Source organism: Eucyclogobius newberryi, unplaced genomic scaffold (assembly GCF_026437365.1).
Source record: "Eucyclogobius newberryi isolate DKJ021-1_F unplaced genomic scaffold, fEucNew1.0.hap1 SCAF_14, whole genome shotgun sequence".
NCBI classification, from domain to species: domain Eukaryota; kingdom Metazoa; phylum Chordata; class Actinopteri; order Gobiiformes; family Gobiidae; genus Eucyclogobius; species Eucyclogobius newberryi.
Window position 1 is genome coordinate 21,020,391 of NW_027315768.1, and position 20,147 is coordinate 21,040,537.

Here is a 20,147-nt window from a genome sequence, read left to right on the forward strand (position 1 = left end):
TACCATCAGTGGCCCAAACATAATTCGCTATGCATCATTCTTTCAAATGTAGGCATATCGTTTACAAAATAATCTAATAGCGCAGTGTAGATGTCACTGGAAAATCATTATTTAGAGCTTCAAAAATGTTTCATATTAGAATTAGTCACTACTTTTTTACTCAATAGGAATCTGTATTGGGCTTTTAAATGGTTTGAGTGAGTCACCATGCAACAGAAAAAGTGTATTTTTTAAGAAACATTTCACCAGAGCAAAGCAAAAGCAGTTCCTCTGTGGGAAATGCAACAACACAGCCAGGACATTGGAGTACTCCAAAGCACTAACCACAAACCAAACACAATCCTCGGGAACAAGAAGAGGAAACTCTGACACTACATCCGTGGCATCCTCCCTGGATTAAAGTCTACTCGAAAAACCATAGCTCACAGGGCAGGGGGGACTCTGGCAGGCACAGATCAATTGAACTTTTGATTAACACTGCAGTGCATTTAAATGATGAAAGGGTGAGGTAACTGCAACAGAAAAGCATCTGGAAGAAACCATGAATTTGTCTTTTTTGTCAGTGCAACGCTCCAATCTCGTTTCTCCAAGCAATTAATCACGGTCTAGCTCAGAGACGGACGAATGAGAAAATGTGTGCGTGTGTGTGTGTGTGTGTGTGTGTGTGTGTGTGTGTGTGTGTGCGCGCTTTACGTCTGCTGCAAAGTGCATCAGCGCAGTGGTCAGCATATCGGCCTGGTCATTTCCTCCGCACTAAAGCGGCAGTCTATAAAAGTTAATGAGCCTACTGAGCAGCACAAAGGCACGTGGGCACAGAGGTTTATTAAAATGCATGTAAATGACTGCAATCTTAGCATAAAGCCCTCCAGTGCTGTGTTTTATTTGTTCGAAAAAGCTTTCCTCCCTGTCTCTTCAAATTTCACACTTGTTTTAGTCGGCCTTACGTAACACTGCTCCCAAACTTCCGGAGCTCTGCAAAAGATAGCTCTCTCCCCAAAACGGTCATTTCACTGCGGTAGTAAATATATATATATATATATATATATATATATATATATATATATATATATATATATATATATAGTGCAAGGTTTATTTATAAAGCAAACTTTAAAAGCCCAAAGTGCTGTACAGAAAAGTGCAATAATACATATATACAAACAATTCAAATACACATGAATTTAATAACAATAATTACTAAAAAGGCCAGAGAAAAGGTAGTTTTAAACAAGGATTTAAACTGCTCTAACATGCAGAGGCTGTTCCAGAGCCACAGAGAAAGCTCGGTCCCTCTGCTGTTCAGCTTTGACCTGGGCACATCCAGGAGGAGCTGGAGGAGGACCACATGGTACAGACAGGAACATGGAGGGACAATAACTCCCACAAATAACTTTGAGCCAGACCATTTAAAGACTTAAAAACCATGAGCAACAATTTAAATGGGATACTTTGGATAACTGGTTTGTTATTTTATTTATATTATAGTCAGAGTGCATTGGTTGCAGTTGGTCAGGTTCTCACGGGCTAAATAGAAACTAAATATGTCTTGTAAGCAATCAAATAAACCACAAAGGAAGGATTTTGGAATAAATCCGTCACGTTCTAAACCCTTATGGGTTTTTCATCCAAAAAGTGTAGGAGTGGTAAATTCTGGCATGTGTGTATTCAAACACAACATGTTTTCATTAGACTGATGACAACAGAACTAGTAGGAGTAATGAGAGGGATGAGTAAGAAGCTTAATAACAACACTGTGTGTTCATTTCACAGCCAAGGATTTAAAATAGAAGTAATTGAGAATGAGCGGTAGGAAATGTTGTGGGCAGCTTCTGTCTGCGGCAGCACTGCCAACACTCTAACATAATCATTCTGCATTACTGCACACATTGGGGTGTGACCCGAGCAGAGATCCCAGGCCCCTGGTGTCCACGATGAATCTCTCCATTTGGAGACAATAAAAGGCTTATCTTATCTTCTCCCAATTTGTTTCAATTGTCCCTCTCTACTTCATGTATTTCAAATGTTCCCTGTTGTTGTTTTCATCTCCGTAGATGCTGGATTTAAACGATTGCCTAAAAACTGGCAACAGCTTTGAGGGTCTTATAAGGGCTCAACTTCCACAGCACGCACAGGCTGTCAGACATCAGCTGTCACTCAACACAGACGGGACGCTCCCAGACTCAAATATCTAATTTCACTGTCTTTCTGCACATCCAAATATGTCAAGAGGTTTGTGTGTTTGTCAATCAAGACCTGTATAATGGACAGGGTCAATATGGAGAGTTGATAACTTCAGCTTTTGAAATATTAATTTCATATTTATAAAGGGCAAAACCAATAATACAGCAGAGGTTGGTTTGATTAATGAATCAATCAAACAATCATTAAATCAATTGAATAATCTTCATGACTCTACATAAAATACTTGTGTGGAGACCAGTTTTCATAGCCATAATGTTTAACACATTTTACTAATAAGAATATAATTTGTGATACTGACATAAATATAACAGTTCAAGGCCAATTTGTTGATAAAAAATCAAATACAATGCATGGCCTTTCTTTAGGAATTTTCTTCAAGAGCACCATCATCAATTGCTATTACCCTCACAGTCGCATCACCTCTTTATGAAAGCAGCTTTCTTTCTGCCGGTTGTGGAAGTCCTCTAAAACTCTATAAAGCCGTCTGCCAAAAAGCAAAATGCCAGTCTTCCACTTCAGCGCCAACTTCTCAGACAGACTTCAAAAGAAATTAATCATTTCTCCTTTCTTCTTTGTTGAAAAGGATCTTGCTGACCTCAAGGCCGAACACAGAGAAACCACAAAAATATGAGATAAACACGTACAGGACGAGAGGCGTGGACAGTAAATCAAACAAGAAAGGTGGATTTTGGTGAGCAGTGACCGAAAGACAACGTGGCTTAACCTTGACAAGAGAAAAAACTTCATTTAAAGGTAAAAGTCTTGCCTTGTGTCCAAAAACGCTTGCTACAACTATTCTTTTTAGTGTCCTGTCCGAAGGTCACTTAAGGTCACCCCTGAACCGCCTTTACAACAGAGAAAGAGTCTGACAGCATCTATTACAATCCACCGCTGTAAAACACTGCTCACTTTGGACAATTTCCCTCATCCCGTGCGAAAACAAAACTCACCGTTTACAATGCCATCTAATTTTGTCGTACAAATCAGCGCTGAGCAACACGCCAGCGCCGCTTCGCCCAGGCTTCTGTCCACACCCGGGGAACATTTAATCTATGCGGCTCAGTCAATTGTCTGGAAGCTGTGGCTACGGGATTTTTCAAAGGATAGACAAACTCAATCATGTGCGCGAACTCTTTTGTCACGGTTAAGTTCCCGTGTGCATGTACAGGCCGGCCCAGCTCCACAGTGCTCGTGGTTTCAGCCCAGCTCTGCTCAAATTGTACGGGGTTAGTCGAGTCAATATTAAGGTGCACGTACATAGATTAGGATACATAACCATGCTCATATAATCACTGTCTGTATCTAAAGGGGACAAGGGGTACAAGCAAGTGAATAAGATAAGATAAGATAAGATATTCCTTTATTGTCCCACATGGGGAAATTTCATGCACACACAGTTGAATTAAGATCACAAGGCCAAAATTAAGATAAATCATGATCCATGATTTTGTACAGTGCTTATATCGTAGCAATCCATATTAAAACTAAGAATTTGCTGTGCATGTTTGGACATTGTACAAATTAAAGCAAATACTTTACCCAGAAAAATGGATAAGCCTTGTCAAGGAAAGTAACACATTTGAATTATAAGATTAAGAGATGTCAAAAAATGACACATGATTTTTCTTCTTAATAAAATGTTTGTCATGGTTTCTTTCGACGGTGGAAATGATGAATTAATTGTACATGACAACTAATTTGATAAATGTGAAGTGGAGTGTCAGTTTTGGAACAAGTCTGTCAAAGAGATCAATGAAATCAATGTTTTAATTTTTGAGACATCCATAACCCTGTGACTTACTAACTTATACGGGGGAAGTGTAGTCCCATGTTGTGCCACCGTTGCACTAAAAGACTGCATCTTTACGTTTAGCCTGAACCACATATGTCCACGCTGGAGATTGTTGATTGCCGCAACATTTTTCGGTCTATCCCTTAGCCCAAGATTACAAGCCCCTTGATTTCACACAGTACCGTCAACAGCCAAAATAATAATGACAAATTCACATGAACAAGGCTCAGCAGGTGGTTAATAAAATCCCAGCGTGTATTTCCTGCTGTGCTCTATCTAATTCTGAAGAGCACTTCCCCTAATCCATGACACTCCAGGAGGCAGAGGACACAGGGAGCTTTTGGGAGGCACACACTGACCACCCATTATACTCTATTGGAATATACATGGCAAATATTTCAATGAAGATTATATCTAAGTGTGATATGCAATGTCTTGAAACCTTTTAGCGTCAGCATTTGTTGCATTTTTTGTAACATATTCTAGGATGTTGTTGCCTTGAATACAAATCTTTGCCAGTCTGTGAGTTGTAGATTTTCTTGAAGAAAAGTTGCTATAAAACCACTCATTTGTTGTACCTCTTCACAGTTATTATTATGGGCTGCTTTGTTTGTGCCTTTGTGACCATATGGTCAGGTAATAATGCAGACACCTCCCACTTGCAGCTGACATTTATTCTTAATGGCGGTCACTTTTGTTTCCTCTGTCATTAGTCATAACTGCTGCCATGTGCCGTCCGAGAGCTCCACTAAAAGCGTTGTTTCTCAAAAATAATGATAATGTCTGAGTTGTTGTGGTACATGGCAATTGTGTCGACCATAACAAGGCTGAACTTATGTCTGGCTCTGGCATCTGGGAGCAGAGGCGAAGGCAAAATAATAATAAAAGTACTGCAAAATATAATCAAATAAGTAGTAGTACAAAATACAAAAACTGATACGTGTCAAATACAGAGGACAAATGTTACATTTCCTTACATAGAGCTCTTTGCTCTCAAAATGCTGGCCTTCTGGTGGTCCCAAGAGTCTCTAAAAGCACAGTAGGAGGAGAGCGTTTAGCTACCAAGCTCCTGTGTTATGGAATCAGCTCCTGTCCATGTTAAAGAGGTCGACACAGTCTCTTCATTTAAGACCAGGCTTAAAACGTTCCTCTTTGAAATCACTTATGGTCAGACTAGTTAGGAACAGAAATAAAAACCTACAGTTTTCCAGCAACACTGCCCTAGGAGCAACTCTGCTGGGGGAAGTATGGCAGCTTGAGCACTATCCTATCTTCACGTGAGTCTGTTCAGTGATGTTCACATAGTTTTCTCCTTCTTCCACTCCCCTTGGAGAGACGTACTGTTTCAGACACTGCTGATGCTGACCTGTAGATATGAACGCTCTAAACTCTAGATGAACTGCTCTTCATCTGCCTGGATAAACTGCCATGTCTAGATGAACCACCCTCTCTCCTCCTGAGTCAAATAGAGGCGCTTCAGTCCTGGACCATCTGCAGCCCGTCCATCGGTGAGAGTATGATCTCTTCTTCACTGTGGTTCTCCTGAGGTTTACTTTCCCCCCAAGGGTTTTGTAGTGCCTTGTACTGCCTGGCATGTGTACTGCTACCTCAACCACTAACAGGCAGCACACTCTTTACTATTCCTAAGCCTTGTCTAGTTGCCCACGTCTTATGTCTCTTAATCCTCACCATTGGCCAGAGCAAGTGCTAAAGCTAAGATTAGCCCAGATAGGCATGTATGGAGTCACACTGTACACTATGACAAACCAGGGGGTCAAACATGCTTCGAAAAAAGAAAAAAAAAAACAGGCCAGGATCAACTTGCTTACTCATGATTACACCAGGACAAACTGATAGGATGAGAGGGGCCAATGCTCAGCCAGAGAGAGTGGGACACTCAGAGGTGGCAAAAGTACTGAAGTAAGAGTACAATTACTTATTAAACAATGACTCTAAAGTCTGAAAACTACTTACCTGAGTCAAAGTACATAAGTACTCGTAAATGTATTTAAAGTAAACAGTAAACAAGTATAAACATACAGTTGATGGGACTGTGTTCAAAATGTAATACATTGAATTATTGGCTTTATAATGAATTGACTGATGATTTGAGTTTTTGAGGGGTTTTTGTCCTCTACATTTTGAGCTTCTTCCCTCAGGCAGGAGGCTACTGTCCATCGCTTCTTTCCCTCTGCCGTTGGACTCATTTTCTGTAATATTTCACTTTCTGCACATTCTTACATTTTTGTGTAGATTTATGTGTACATACTGAGATCAAGTTTATTTTTTACCTTATTTTATTAGTACATTTTGTATGCATCCCACAGTTGACTCTGCACTTGTATGATCCTTTCCCAGAGCCTTTATTTACCTGAGCTAACGCCTGGTCTATTCCTTCTCCTGTCTGTGTTCATGAACACACACTACTGTGATCTCACACATGTGCTCAAACACCTTTACGCGCTCCTTCTCCAGATATGATTTTTCACTCCCCATGCCTTATTTACTGAAATAACTTGACCTGTAGACCTCTGGTTAAAGACATTTAATTTATCTGTGACTGTAGCTAGAGTGACAGTGGGGTTTGTGTGCAGAGTTTTGATGTGACAGTGACAGGTTTAAAGCAGGTGGAAATAACAACAGCGGCACATCAGCTGTATGTTAGCATCGCTTCACGCTATTAGCTCTAGAGCAAACTTAATGAGGACTATAAGCCCACATGCCTCTGTGTGAATACAGCGTGGAGTTAGTTTAGGAGAGTTTTAAAGCATTTAGCACAAAATCTGACTTTCAAATGAGTAACATATAACAGTCTGCAGAGAGCGCGGCATGGGGGCACACACTGGTGCATGTGTTGACTGTATATTGGGTTAAACATGGCACAGGGACAAGGCCTGGTCCTGGCTCAGCGCTTTGCTTTGTGGTGGTCTCTTTGTGCTCGACGCAGGTGCAGCCCTAACAGTCTCTTCAGCACGTCTCTGTGAAGGGGATACTGACAGATATGTGTCAGCTCCACTGCCATCGGCCAATCACGCCCTTCGGATTTTCTGACAGGAAACTCCCTAATGGAATCTGACAGCCAATCAGAGCAGAGCATGCCAACGAAGCCTGGAGCTGCAGGTCGACAGGCTGAGAAGTGCGTGCTCAGATACAGGTTGTCACAGAGTCAAAACATATAAAATGCAACACTGACGATAATTTACAGATACAATTGACAGAGCTTCTGGCATTAAGTGCATAATCAAGAGAACAAAAGGGAGTTGGTGACTGTGACTCATTATTGCTGCCAGTGCAAAACTATTGTGATGAAAAGGTGTCAAAGCAATTGCTCAAACACTCATCAAGTCAGCGTTATTTACGAATAAACATTGATGATGAGCCACTGTTACAGAGCCACTGATCTCAAAGTACCTGAATAAGTGGAAACTGCACTGGAAAGCAAATAATTGCAATCTGACTGCAAATAATTAAACTTCATTTCAATTAATGGCCCGCTGTTTAATCATTACACAAGATTGGCAGAGGGAAACTAGTACTCGGAACCTTTATGCACCACTCTGTCATTTTTCTATTGGAACAGGCCTTGTTTTCAGCACCTTGTCTGTTGATAAGTACATGCAGGACAGTCTTCACTTAAACTACACCTGACCCTTTCAAGTCTGTGCAAAATGGGCAAATATTTATCAAAAGCAGTGCATTTGAACTGCAGTTTTGAAGACACACTCCCCCCATTATGTAACAATATGGCCCTAGTCGAGTATTTCTGCTTGGAGTATCGGGCAATACTGACAAACATGTGTACCTTTATAAACAATTCAAATTACGATATTCGGACGCTATATTTTTGCGAATTAGAAATTTACTAAAATGTGGTTGAGGAAGGATCGGGCAACATTGGCAAAAAAATAATCAAAAACGTGCAGAAATATAACCCTTTACAACAACACTTTTTTTTTTTTTCGTTTTTTTTTTTTAGCATTTTGTTTAACTATAAACAATATACTCGATACTCAAATAATGTACATCTTCAAAACAACATTCATGATATTATCTTAATTTTGAAATATTGCCCACCTCTATGTTGAGGTATAGTCAGGCACAATCCTGAATGGACTGAAAGGACTACAATTTGCTACAGAAGTGCAGAAATATTACCATATACCCACATTTTAAGGGAACCTTTTCCTTTTTAAAGAGTTTTTAATTATAACCAGTACACTTGATAATCATTTTTAGCATATATCCAACACTGCAATTATATCATAACATTTTAAAAAATACTTCCTACCCGCTTCAAAGCCTCTAATACTTTATGTGAAATGAATCCAATACAAACGGTGAAAGTTATTCTCTTTGCCTTTCAGAATGTTACGGCTAATTAATGCAAGGCTGATGCTGCGATTGCCTATGCACCATATGTGTTTGGTATGAGTGCTGCGGGGGCGCGTGTGTTTATTTACCAAATGGAGCCGTGGTGAAAGGTCACGTTGGATTAACCTGCATTCTTTATACTTGTATTATGTTTACATGACCCCTGCGGAGAGGAGTGCAATAGCCCGGTGTGCATCGCCCCACTGTTCGGTCGTGCACATGTGAAGCAGACTTGGCGTGGGCTGGCACTTGGCAGAGGTGAGCTTTTATAAGTGGTTGGGGGAAAGTGCTGAACGCTGCTCTTATGACTGATTGTGTCTACAGCTCATAACTCAAAGACTTCAGCACTCTTCATCCCCCGCTCCGCCCCGCTCTCAATGCCCTGTTCACACTTGGGATTTTACAGATACTATACAAAGTGGGCAGATCTAGTGCCAAAATATAAACGTATCACAATTCTTCTCTCCCCATATTGATTGATCATGATTTTAAAATGTATAGAACCAGTAGGAAAGCATAAAGCCCTGCTGCACCTCCAGCCACAACTCCGTAAAACTGATGAAGTTTGCGGATGCCACCCCCCTCATCGGGCTCATCTTGGAGGAGGATGAGTCTGTCTACAGGAGGGAGGTGGACCGGCCGGTGTCCTGGTTCAGTGGTAACAACCTGGAGCTCAATGCCCAGATGACAGTGGAGATGATCATGGACGTCAGGAAAGTCACAGCTCCCCAGCCCCCTTTCACCATGACAGACTCCCCTAGCACCACCGTGGACTCCTTCCTCCTCCTCTGCACCACCATCACCCAGGACCTCAAGTCCCACCATTAGCTAATCACCTACCACTTTAATTACAATTAAATCAATCACTCACTACACTGTTCACTTCCTGCACTACATCTGTAAATTCACCTCAATTTTGTGTACATAGTAAGCCTATTTATATTTTTATCCAATATAGAATTTGAATTGTTTTTATTTAATGCATGCCCATCTTGATTTTATATATGTTGTTTTATCATTGTTCATCATTGTATGTTGCACAGAATCACCTAAGCAAGTTCCTATGTTTGTGAATTTTGTTCATTGCAATGGCAAAAAAACTTTTCTGATTCTGACTCTACGAATACAGAAGTGTGAATATTAAGCAGAAACTACATTTCAGATCAAAATTGTAATATCTTAACATTTAAAGTCCACTTGACTCAACTTTTACCATAATGTTATAAAATGTTCGGTTTGTTCGGGACTGGTGGTCACCAAACAACATTTCACTATTCTTCCACATTCTTTCCTCTAATATAACTTAATTTCCTCTTTCATTATATCCCAAATTAAATATTTTGGTTTCCCTCGAGACCTCCAGCTCCAGTTTAGTCCTGGTGTAGTCTGGGCTTCGTCTTGTTCTAGTGCTCGTTTTTCCTGGTCTACTCCCAACATATTCACAATTTATTCACAATCTGAATGTAGCGTGTGCAAGAGTGAACGCAACAATCCCCAAGAGAACATGCACATCTTCAGCTCTGCCTATGGTGTATAAACAATTCATGGTCTTAGTATATACCGTTCATTCTTGCTGCTTCTATGTTGAATTTGTATTGCCATCTTGTACGGATAATCCTGAGATGAAATAATTCACTTAAATTAATTTCCAATTCTCTGGACAGTCCTTGAATGCAAACATTAACTGAACTGCCCACAGCAAACAGTCTCAGCGTGTAGCCCCAGACTGCACAAAGGTAAATATTTGACAAAGCTGCTGTATACGTCCTCAGCATGAAGTCGCATGCTGATATCATAATATCTGCCACACACACTATCGACTGTGTAGGCATTATCCCATTCACACAGACAAACCGAATAACCACACCACGCAGTAATGTGACAACAGCAAGTTTTTCACACTTTTCCCGGTCTAGGAAATGAGGAGTGGTTTGTATTTGACAGATATAGAGGGTTTTTGTCACTCGGACGGCCCCCTCCAGCCTAAAGGCGCTGACACAGAACATATGCACTCGACTTCCTGCTGTTTCCCAGATGGCAGGTTACGGAAAGGCCAAAAAGTGACAGTGCGCCGCAGTTCCCTTCAACAATTCCGGTTGCCGTTGCCGACAGAAAGTTGCCATAACTTCCCCGCAAGGACGCTGGTACCGACACTTAGCGCTTTTAAGCACACAAGGACGGATGAGTAATGACAGCACCATTTAAGCTTCTGACACTTTGAAAAGCGCAGGATGAATGCAAAGTCGCCGTGCGAGGCCACGAGTGGGAGGGACACAAAGGAGTCAGAGCCCACGCAAGGTAAAGATGTGATACAGAACCTGAGAATGCATTTATTACTGTAGACGTAACCATGCGCAGCTTCTAGGTACAACAGGTGAGATCAGGTGTGGAGTCGCTGTATAGTTAGGACTCGGCAATAAGACGATAATACCATGGGTTTTATTTTTTTACTTTTGTGATAAAATATTGTATTGAAAAAAGAAAGCATCTCCAAATGTATTTTATTTCTTCTTTTTTTTTTTTTTACAGAGTGTAAATATATTAATATCAAGAAAGAAGAGATTTACACAGATTTAGCCAAATTATGTGATAAAACAATACAATATTATATCCTTTTCTACACAAAATACATACATACAACAGTGTATTCCCAGATAGGTAAAGGTGCAGAGGTGGTGATGGAGCGAGTTGGAAATTGTGCATTGTGCTGTGAGAAAGTGGTACTGCTGCAGCTAAGACAATGTGGTTTTCCACCCAGCTTCACACGGAGGGCTGCTCTGCGCCTGTGTCCCCGAGTCCCATTGCACTTACAATAGGCCTGGCACCAAGCATGTGTCACCCATCTGTCAGACACAGCCACACTGCTAAATGTGGCTTTGGCCCACGGGGACCCTCCAACAGTCATTCTCAAAATATTTGCAGAGTCAGACTGTGAGGCCAGCCCTTAAACAATATTCTCTAGAGATATTTCCATTTCAGTCACTGCCTTTCATATCCAAACTCCAGAGTGTGGTTAGATTGATAATACTACAACTACTAGTAGGCCAGGGCAATTCGTCGAAAAATTTACTTGAATTGCACAGATCCATAGTTTATGTTCATAAAATCATTACTATAAGCCATTTTTACTTTTTGGAAAGAGATTGATCAATATGAAAAAAAAGAAAGTTATTATTTTTTTCCATATTGCAATTGCATAGCCCTAAACACTAGGATGTTCTGACATGATAGAGTATGCTGCCTTCCAGATGTTGTTGTTGTTGTTGTCGGGGGTTGGATTGGAGACAATAAAAGCATCTGCATCAGTGTTACAGTACAGTATTTGTTGATTTGAGCAGCTTCTTGGGTTTTATTGTTTGATTTGAGTCGTTACAGTCCACACAGTGTTATGTATTTCTTATAGTTTTTTCCCACTTGACGCTGGAACGCAGAAACTCTGAGAAAACTTTCTCTGTGGTCCGACCTCCGAGGACGACTGGAACGAGCATAATAATCACATACACTCCCTCAATACAGTCTGTATTTGATGAAAGAACTGCGATGAGGTGTGCAGTGTTCATTCTTATTTCTGTTTTAACCTTATTTCTCTTAATTTACTTGTTCCTGTGGTCAAGAAGCTAACAATAAGAACCAAAGGCTTTATAGCTGATATAAAGAACTCGGTCTTGTTTGTGGGGACAATTCAGGTTCACCCAACACAAGCGCGACAACATTTTTTATCATCATCATGTGAACTTTCCTTTCAACCTAAAGGTAACTTTGTTTTTTATTTTCTTTAGATTGAAAAATCAATAAACAGCACAAATGCACTTAGCACTAGATGTAGACCCCGAGTTAAGTCAATAACTGGTCTGCTTAAATAAATAGAGAGAAACTATGACAATAAAGCGTTATGAATTTGAATGTTTTTTAAAGAGCTTTGCACAAACTGTGACAAAAATATCTTCCATTGTAGTGGCACACCTGGAGGCCTTGATGCCTCCTGTTATTAACAATAGAGCTGTCACTGCACGAATCAAACATGTAGGCACAAAGCAATTCCCCTTTTATTCCTCTGAACATTTCAATAAGTATTTGGCGTCATCTGCATGTCGAAGGACCATGTTTTACAGCAAGACCAAGACTTTCCATCAACTACATGCACAGAATGTCTTTTCCACTGCTCCAAGTAAAAATGGTACATATGGCATAGAATAACAACATAAAACACTCCATAAAATACTGTTATTGATTTAGTTTTTATTGCTATTAAAAAAAAAATTTAAAAGGTTGAAAAGGAATGTTTTTCACCCAGTGTGTTGCATTGTGGGTGTTATTTTTCCTGGGGCCCCAGCTGTAACCCAGGTGACAATGTGTGCTTTGGCATGTCCACTGGAAACTGCTGTGGACAGAGACATCCACAGCAAAACAATCAGGAAGAGAGTTCAGAACCCCAAACAAACTTGCTAAAGATCATCTTTGAAACGTCTTTTTTCAGCTCTTTCCTGGAGTTGCCACAACAAAACACCATTGATTTTTATAGTTTACAATTGGCTTAGATGCCCTTCAAGACACTTCTTTTAGATACATTGGGTTTGAGAGTATAACATTTTAATTAGATTATGATTTCATTGTTCTAACAGCATCAACAAAATGTCTTAAGAAATAAAAACAGAATTACAGTCTAGTTTTGGTGGTTTTATTATCTAATTCAAGTAGGAGTAAATGGTATGTAAATGTGTTTTGGGTGTGCTATGAACTTGCAGCTTCACTAATTATTCACACATGACATCTCTGTAGGTGAACGTTTATACGCACAGGGAGTCAGAGGGAAGTGACTAATTAATTATGCATTAATGAACACACCGGAGAACCTTGGTGGATAAGAGGAACCTGCTGTGATGACTAACAGATGCGCACTTACGTGAACAAGTACACAAAGGCTGGTTAACCTTTACTCTACAGATGCAAAGCAACAACGCAGGTATTGCTGAAGAGAGAGTCAAACCAAGAACAACTGCCACAAGAAGAATCATCGTCCCAGATTACTACAATATAAGGATTTTATATACAGTCTTGACCCAAACCTCTGCATACGCTTCTCTCCCACAAATGACTCATTAGAAAACCTTTCCTGTTACTCTTAAAGGAGGGCAAATGTCGTAAAGATAAACAATGACTGTCACAGGTTTCTTATCTTGAGGAGAATTACAAGAATGTGCACTGCAGATGCCATCCATGCCTCTGCAGTGTTTCAGTCACACTTTTTCTAGCCTTGAACTTGATCAGAATTCATGTTTGTTCAATTCCGCATGCATGTCACAGATATAAAATTCATTTTATTTGAGTGTGGACCAGTTTTGTAGATTAGCTCCCTGAGGCTGCTGTTGTTTTGCCTCAGAATGACACGCATGACAGTAAACAACGTGCGCATGAGACTTTTCATTAAATAAAAGAGATGATCAGGATAAGCTTCCACAGTGCTGCAAGTCCACTGAACCAAGGTTAATTCATTTCCTCCTGTGTGACGACCTCATCTTCACTTACACGCTCTGCGCATCAACCTATCTGAAATTACTCACATCCTAAAGTCCCATAGTTATAGCAACGCAGAACACGTCGTTATGTGCTCTTTCTCCAGAAGAGAAATCGTCTTGACAGGACCATATTTGTCGGAGTCGGCGGTGACCAAATCTATGAGACAGACTCTTGATACATTTGACATGATTGGCAGTGCAGTGCCAAAAGTCATTCAAAGTTTAACATTCATAAAACATGTACGCACGCTCTGATTGAAGACAACAGGAGTTATACATTTTAACTTAGCGGACGTCAAATTCCTCAAAACACAACATAACTAGCCTCTCTTATGACATGGGGTCCAGGTTTTTCAGAAAAGACGGAGACAACAGACTGGGCCGGGCTCCGTACAGCCACACCGGACCAGATTTACAGTCCTCGTAGGTATGCAAGGGGAGGATAATTCATTGTATGCGGCGAGGCGGGGGCTTGGCTCCACGGCAACGTATGTGACGGGACAGTGGCCATTGTTAAATCCACTGTAGGTGCAAAAACAGAGAACAGCGAGGTCATTGATCCATTCAGCTGGATGGCATTAGCGCCCATTTCTGGCTCCATTAACAGGAGACGACAGGCACTGCAGGCAGAGCACAACCGCCCAATGGCTGGGACTAAATCAATATGAGAAGCATTGTCTAGACCAGCGCTTCTCAACCTGGAATGCCGATCGTGGGCCTTATTCATTCAGCTTAGCGTGTCCTTATTCATGGTTATTAACGACCTGTTCTTTATTCATGAGCTTCCTGTCATACGCAACGGCTTAAGGACTTCTTCATATTTTAAAGATTTAAATTGCCAAAGCAACAGTCCGAATTCCGCGTTATTCTGAAACACATGCACAGGCAACATTGAAAAGATAGAATATTTTGTTAAATATATCATTGCTATGGCAACTGTGCTTACATTTCCATCCCTCTGAAACCTTTGAATAGTCATGGTTTTATTGGCAATAGTGGTTTAAACACGTTCTGATTTTTATCGACGTTTATGATACACGCCTAATTAAAAGGGCATTTGGAAAGTTTGAAAACCACTGGTGAGGTGTGTAATCTTGTATGTACGATCTAAAAGCGATTCGGTAATCTTGTAAAACGTGAGACCAACCATTAGCAACAGACCAAGTACAGAAATAAACTCTAAGGACCTTAATGTAGGCAAACTGAGCTTCTTCATGAGGAGTGCAGTAGAAACACTCAACTCCTTAACAAGGGCGCACTACAAAGGAACATTTCCCTGGGGCAAAGTGTCTCTTAATGTGTGAGTCAAACTAATGGACGGCTTCCTCCTCCTCTGGACCTGACCTCTCCTGCTCCTTCACTCAGTTCACCCTGGCTCTTTCCATGCTGTGCCTAGGAAGCAGGAAATGGTTGGATCAATCTATAAGAAGATGACCATGTGCACACGGCTAGATTCTGGTTTGGTTAAAGTGTTTTTAAAGGTGAATAAGAGTACAACTGGCCATTTCGTCAGCACATCTCGGGAGGAGCGTTTGAGATCTGAACGTAACTGCACTTTATCTTTGATCGTCAAACGTGTAAAAATAAAATAAAAATGAGATCAAGGCATGAAATAAGAGATTAAATCGTCTGATTCTCGTCTATTACCATAATGTGCATAAAAATCATTAGACACAGACAAAAAAAAAGGATTAAGTGCTGGTGGGTTACATCACTACTAAAACAGTAAAATATATATATACAGTAATAACAAAACAAAAAGTGTTGTGAAAAACATTTTGAACAGTAACATTTATTTATCGAAATATATGTCAATGTCTCGTCTTATGATGGTCATGAGTTAAATTCACACATTGAATTGACCTGGACAAGGTTTCTGACACATGTTCTACATTTATCATCCTTATATACTATATTTGGTTTGTTTCCCTCTTTGGCTTTTAGAGTGATGAATCATATTGTACTGTAGTAGAATCAATTGGACTAATAATCCTTTCCCTCTAAAATGGGAACAAACCTGAAATCCTATTGGTGAAATACGTTTCTTTTGATCTATAATAAACGTGATTCCAAGAGTCAGAGTTGAACTCTTAATGAACCTTCAGTCCCAGCTCCCCCTTGAGCACACATAGCAGTATTTAACAGCACTTTCCAAGTACAGTATACTGCAGCCTATATATAGTCCATGTGTACACAGCTTTAACCTCAGCAAAACACACACTTGTACACGGAGAGCTGCACAGGACCCTCAGGCTTTTACCGGTGTGTCTCGTCACCGCTCCACTGTGATTTAGCCTTTTTTCCTGATTTTTCCCTTCGCCTCAAGGATCAAAAAATCCTCGACTGCTCCTCCTTTCCTCACCCTCTCAACGCAGTCTCAAATTGAGGCTGTGACAGTTGTGCTTCCACGCACGGAGCGCAGCAGGTCAGCTGATAAAAGACTGCGGTTGCCTTCTGCTAACTTCAAATTATAGGCAGTCAGTGAAAAGTGAGTAAGCTATGATTCACACAATTCAGGAGTTTGAAGGTCTCCTCCTACACCACTTCTCATCCACAGCAGGTTTATGAGTCTTGTAAGCAATTCTGAAAGACCAAAGCATTCTCATATCTATATCTCACTGTCAACTTGCTTTAGTTTATAGGAACCCAGATCCTAAAGCAATGAAGGAATCGGGTCAAAACGCTCTGATTCTGCCACGTTCTGGTATTCCAATGTTGTAAACCAGTTTTAGACCAACTTTACTGTCCTAGTTTTGGAAAGACTTTTGACCATTTAAAACAGGGCTGAGCTATAAGACAAAAAAAATGTACTATTCTCTTTTCTCATTCAATACAGCCTTTCAATTACAATTTTCCTAAACATAACTAATACTGACTTTTTTAATCTATCACTATTTATTTCCTTCGCACGATTAGAAATGACTGAATCTCACAGACCTTTTTGCAATAACATTCAGCACCACAAATGTATAGAACAAGTTTAATTTGGAAATTATAAGCAGTCGAGACCCAGGGCCAAACCCAACATATTATGAAAAGATCCTTTACAGATAGAGTTGCAGTGGCCTCCTCCTTTCCGAGCTGTATTGGTTTGAATGAGTGATTTATAAATTGCCAGTGGCTGTGTGGGATAAAGCTCATGTCGTTTTTCAGGCTTGTTTAAACATGTTGAGTGCAGTGCGTGTCTTATCACTCTGTCAAACAGCCAACATCCCAGTGACAGCGCCAGCGTGCCAGCGCCAGCGTGTGCGTCGCCCAACGGAGTGAATCGTTCGAGATGCAGAAATCATCTCCTTTGAACTGGTGCGGCACTAAACATAACATGTGTAATTACCGCAAAGTGTAAGACAAACTAAACTGCTGTGGTTTTACGGTATTTACATGTGAAAATGGCATGATAACGAGAGTTGGATATATCCACTTAGTCATCTTCTGACAATTATGTCTATTTATAATGGGGCCTCGAGCAGCTGGGGGCCACAGCCACTGGCCAGTGAGGAAGAGTTGACAAGCGACATCCAGGCTAGATGTAGGCTGCAAGATGAATCTGCAAATGAGCATTTTAAATATGCTATTATTTAGGTATATGCCATCTCTATTGCATATTGGATGTATAAAATGAACAGCATGTAAAGATAATCACGTGTGTTTAAAGTGTGCACTATGAAAAATAGTCAAAATCATGATTGAAAATAAAGTTTGATCATGTGATTGCTCAGAAATTGCTTTTTTATATGAGTACAATATTGTTCAAATTATAGTTAGAATTAACAAACTAATAATATAATCTGGGTCGGTTGTGTTCTCACAATTGCTTTACAATGCTGTCACGTGTAAACACACAATACAGCTGGCGAGGACTAATCGCTGCATCATTTACACAGATGGATGAAGTTTGTGTAGGCCTAAATCAAGGAGGAAAAGTTTCATTTCAAACACAAAGCAGTTACAAAGCACAGGCAAAGCTGGGAGCTTCCACCCAAACAGAAGTGGAGACACAGTCCTGAGGTGTTTCTCCAGGAGACAATGTTCCTCTCTGGATGGGACCTCCAGATGCTAATGGGGTCCAGATGTTGTGCATGACTCATGTGCCCTGCCCTTTAATCTCTGCACCAAGTTGGCAACTGCCACTAGGTCAAAAGTGCACCATTGTAACGACTACAGAGCACAAGGACAACTACCTAAACTATGAGAGACGATATTCAATATTAAACACAGTTGAGCCATTTCTATTCTCAGTTCTAAGGGCGAAGCAGCAACACTGAGAGTCACTTTCAGTCACAATGATTCAATAGTTGAAGAAGATGCAGTGTTACAGTTCCATGTGTGCAGACCTGACACACAATTAGTGCAAATCCAAAATGTGCCATTCTTTATGTTGTGCGCTCGCGCGTAAAGCGCGTGCCTTTCTGAGTGTTATAGAGAGAAAGTCCCCGTGACCAACACCTTTGAAACACTGACATGAAGCATGGAAACACTTACTTGCCAATGACCTCGCACAGCTCGTACACATCTTCAAAGAGGATGTCGTCGTCCGCCATAGTCATTCTAACACCGGGGGGACAGTATCCCCAAAAGGACAGTATCCCCAAAATATGCGTCCCGAACCCGACTATGCTCCTAAGTGCAGGCCACAAGCAGCTGGACAAACAGATGACCGCTCAGGCTCAGCAGTGAGTGGTCAGGCACTGAAGAGTTCACAAGGATCGGCTCTAAATCCCAGTTGTTACCGCTTCAGTCCGCGCCCCCAAATCCTCTGCCGTGGGTGAAGCTCAATAATCCAGTTTGGGGAGTCCACCGGTCCGGCCCCACCTTCCTCTTCCACACTAACCACACTTAAACACTCCGTGTTTGAGGCGCCGCTGAGGAGCTGCTCAGAGGAACAATTCACCAAAGTCCTGAGCCGCCTGTGCCCCTGGAACAGTCCCACTCCCGCAGACACGCGCGTGGACGCGGGAGCTCGGTGCTCGGGCTCGGGCTCGCGGCGCTGCTCCAGGTGCGTGAGTGAGCTTCACATCTCGGAATTACGCCCGGCTCCACTTTGCCGCGTTTTCATAGATTTGCGCACTGTCGCTCCTGAATTGCAACTATGGCAGGTTCAAGTCCGCCACAGACGGGAAAGCGCCGGGACTCGCCGCGTCTTTCCCTTCGTCAACACTTTCCAATCCTTGCTTCGTGTTTTTCCGCGGCAGGAGAATCTCGGCTCGTTTGCCCCGGACGTGCAGGAGCAGCTCCTCCACGGACCTTCCAGAAGCACAAGCTCCTCCTACAAGGAGGTTATGAAACTGCTGTTCTGTCCTCCATTCTGGCGCAGAGCCGCTTCCCGTGGTCCTCCTCTGAGGCACGCGGGCTTTGAGCCAATATGGCGGCGCAGTGGCGCCATTGAGGCTGCTTATAAACACTTTATACAGGATTTCTTATGAACAACTTGGATTGAAATGCATTTGTTAAATATTGCTATATTTCAATAGTCTACTTTATTGTAATGTAAAGAAAATACTACAAGTAAGGGCCCATTTATTAGAATAGGCTAGAAGAGAATGTTGGTAACATCATTAGATGTTATTTGATTATTTGATCTAATATAGGCTAATAAAACAAACAATATTTTCAATTGTTCTATAAATCACATTAATATAGTATGCACTTAATCCACAATTATAAGGCTGAAGCCATTTTCTGTCTCAACCCAAGATAAAGGGTTGCAAGTAAAAAAGTTGGAACCACTTGTACAAAAGGAATACACTTTGTAATTCTGAAGCTGGCTGAAGGTAAGCTTGGCTAATTTATTCAAAGTACCAGTGCAGTCGTTAGGCAGGAGAATTCACAAAATTCTAAAACATCAACATGATTAAGTTTTGAGTGTTTTCTTGTGTTAACAGACATTTGGTGAGGAAAAACATTGCACATGAATTGCCTAATTATTCCTGGGTGAATAATTAAGCACAGTTTGGAGGTTTACTCATAATTATGTTTAAATGCTAAAATGGCTGTACTGTAAGCGCATATTGTTGGTACATTTTTTGTTTTGCTGAGGGTTAACGCAGCAGTGTTTATCTCCCCATTAAAACATATATTCGTCGCGTGCCCTTGTTGGCTATGATGGTGAGTGTGTGATTGTAAATGTGCAGCAGCAGGAGGCCATTTTGGCTTAAGAATAGGAGAAATCAGGACATCAGAGAAAATCTTATCTCTCCCCAACACACGGCCCTTGTCTCAGCCAGGGGTCTGCTGCTGAATGTGTTTTGTAGGTGTTCTTGTCTCGG

The 20,147-nt window shown here is 41.1% G+C and overlaps 1 protein-coding gene across 13 annotated transcripts in view; it reads right to left on the reverse strand.

The window, feature by feature from the left end:
* caska (calcium/calmodulin-dependent serine protein kinase a) overlaps positions 1–18,644 on the reverse strand; it is a 95,150-nt gene extending 76,506 nt beyond the window's left edge. For 4 of the 13 annotated variants that reach the window (XM_072444920.1, XM_072444916.1, XM_072444914.1 and 1 more), the window contains exon 1: positions 18,364–18,637. In XM_072444920.1, the coding sequence (XP_072301021.1) occupies positions 18,364–18,428 (65 nt within the window). In that variant the 5' untranslated portion in view covers positions 18,429–18,637. Of the gene's footprint in view, positions 1–18,363 lie in introns of all 13 variants that reach the window. The other 9 variants (XM_072444911.1, XM_072444907.1, XM_072444915.1 and 6 more) reach the window with 7 other exon arrangements.
* Positions 18,645–20,147: the final 1,503 nt, after the last annotated feature.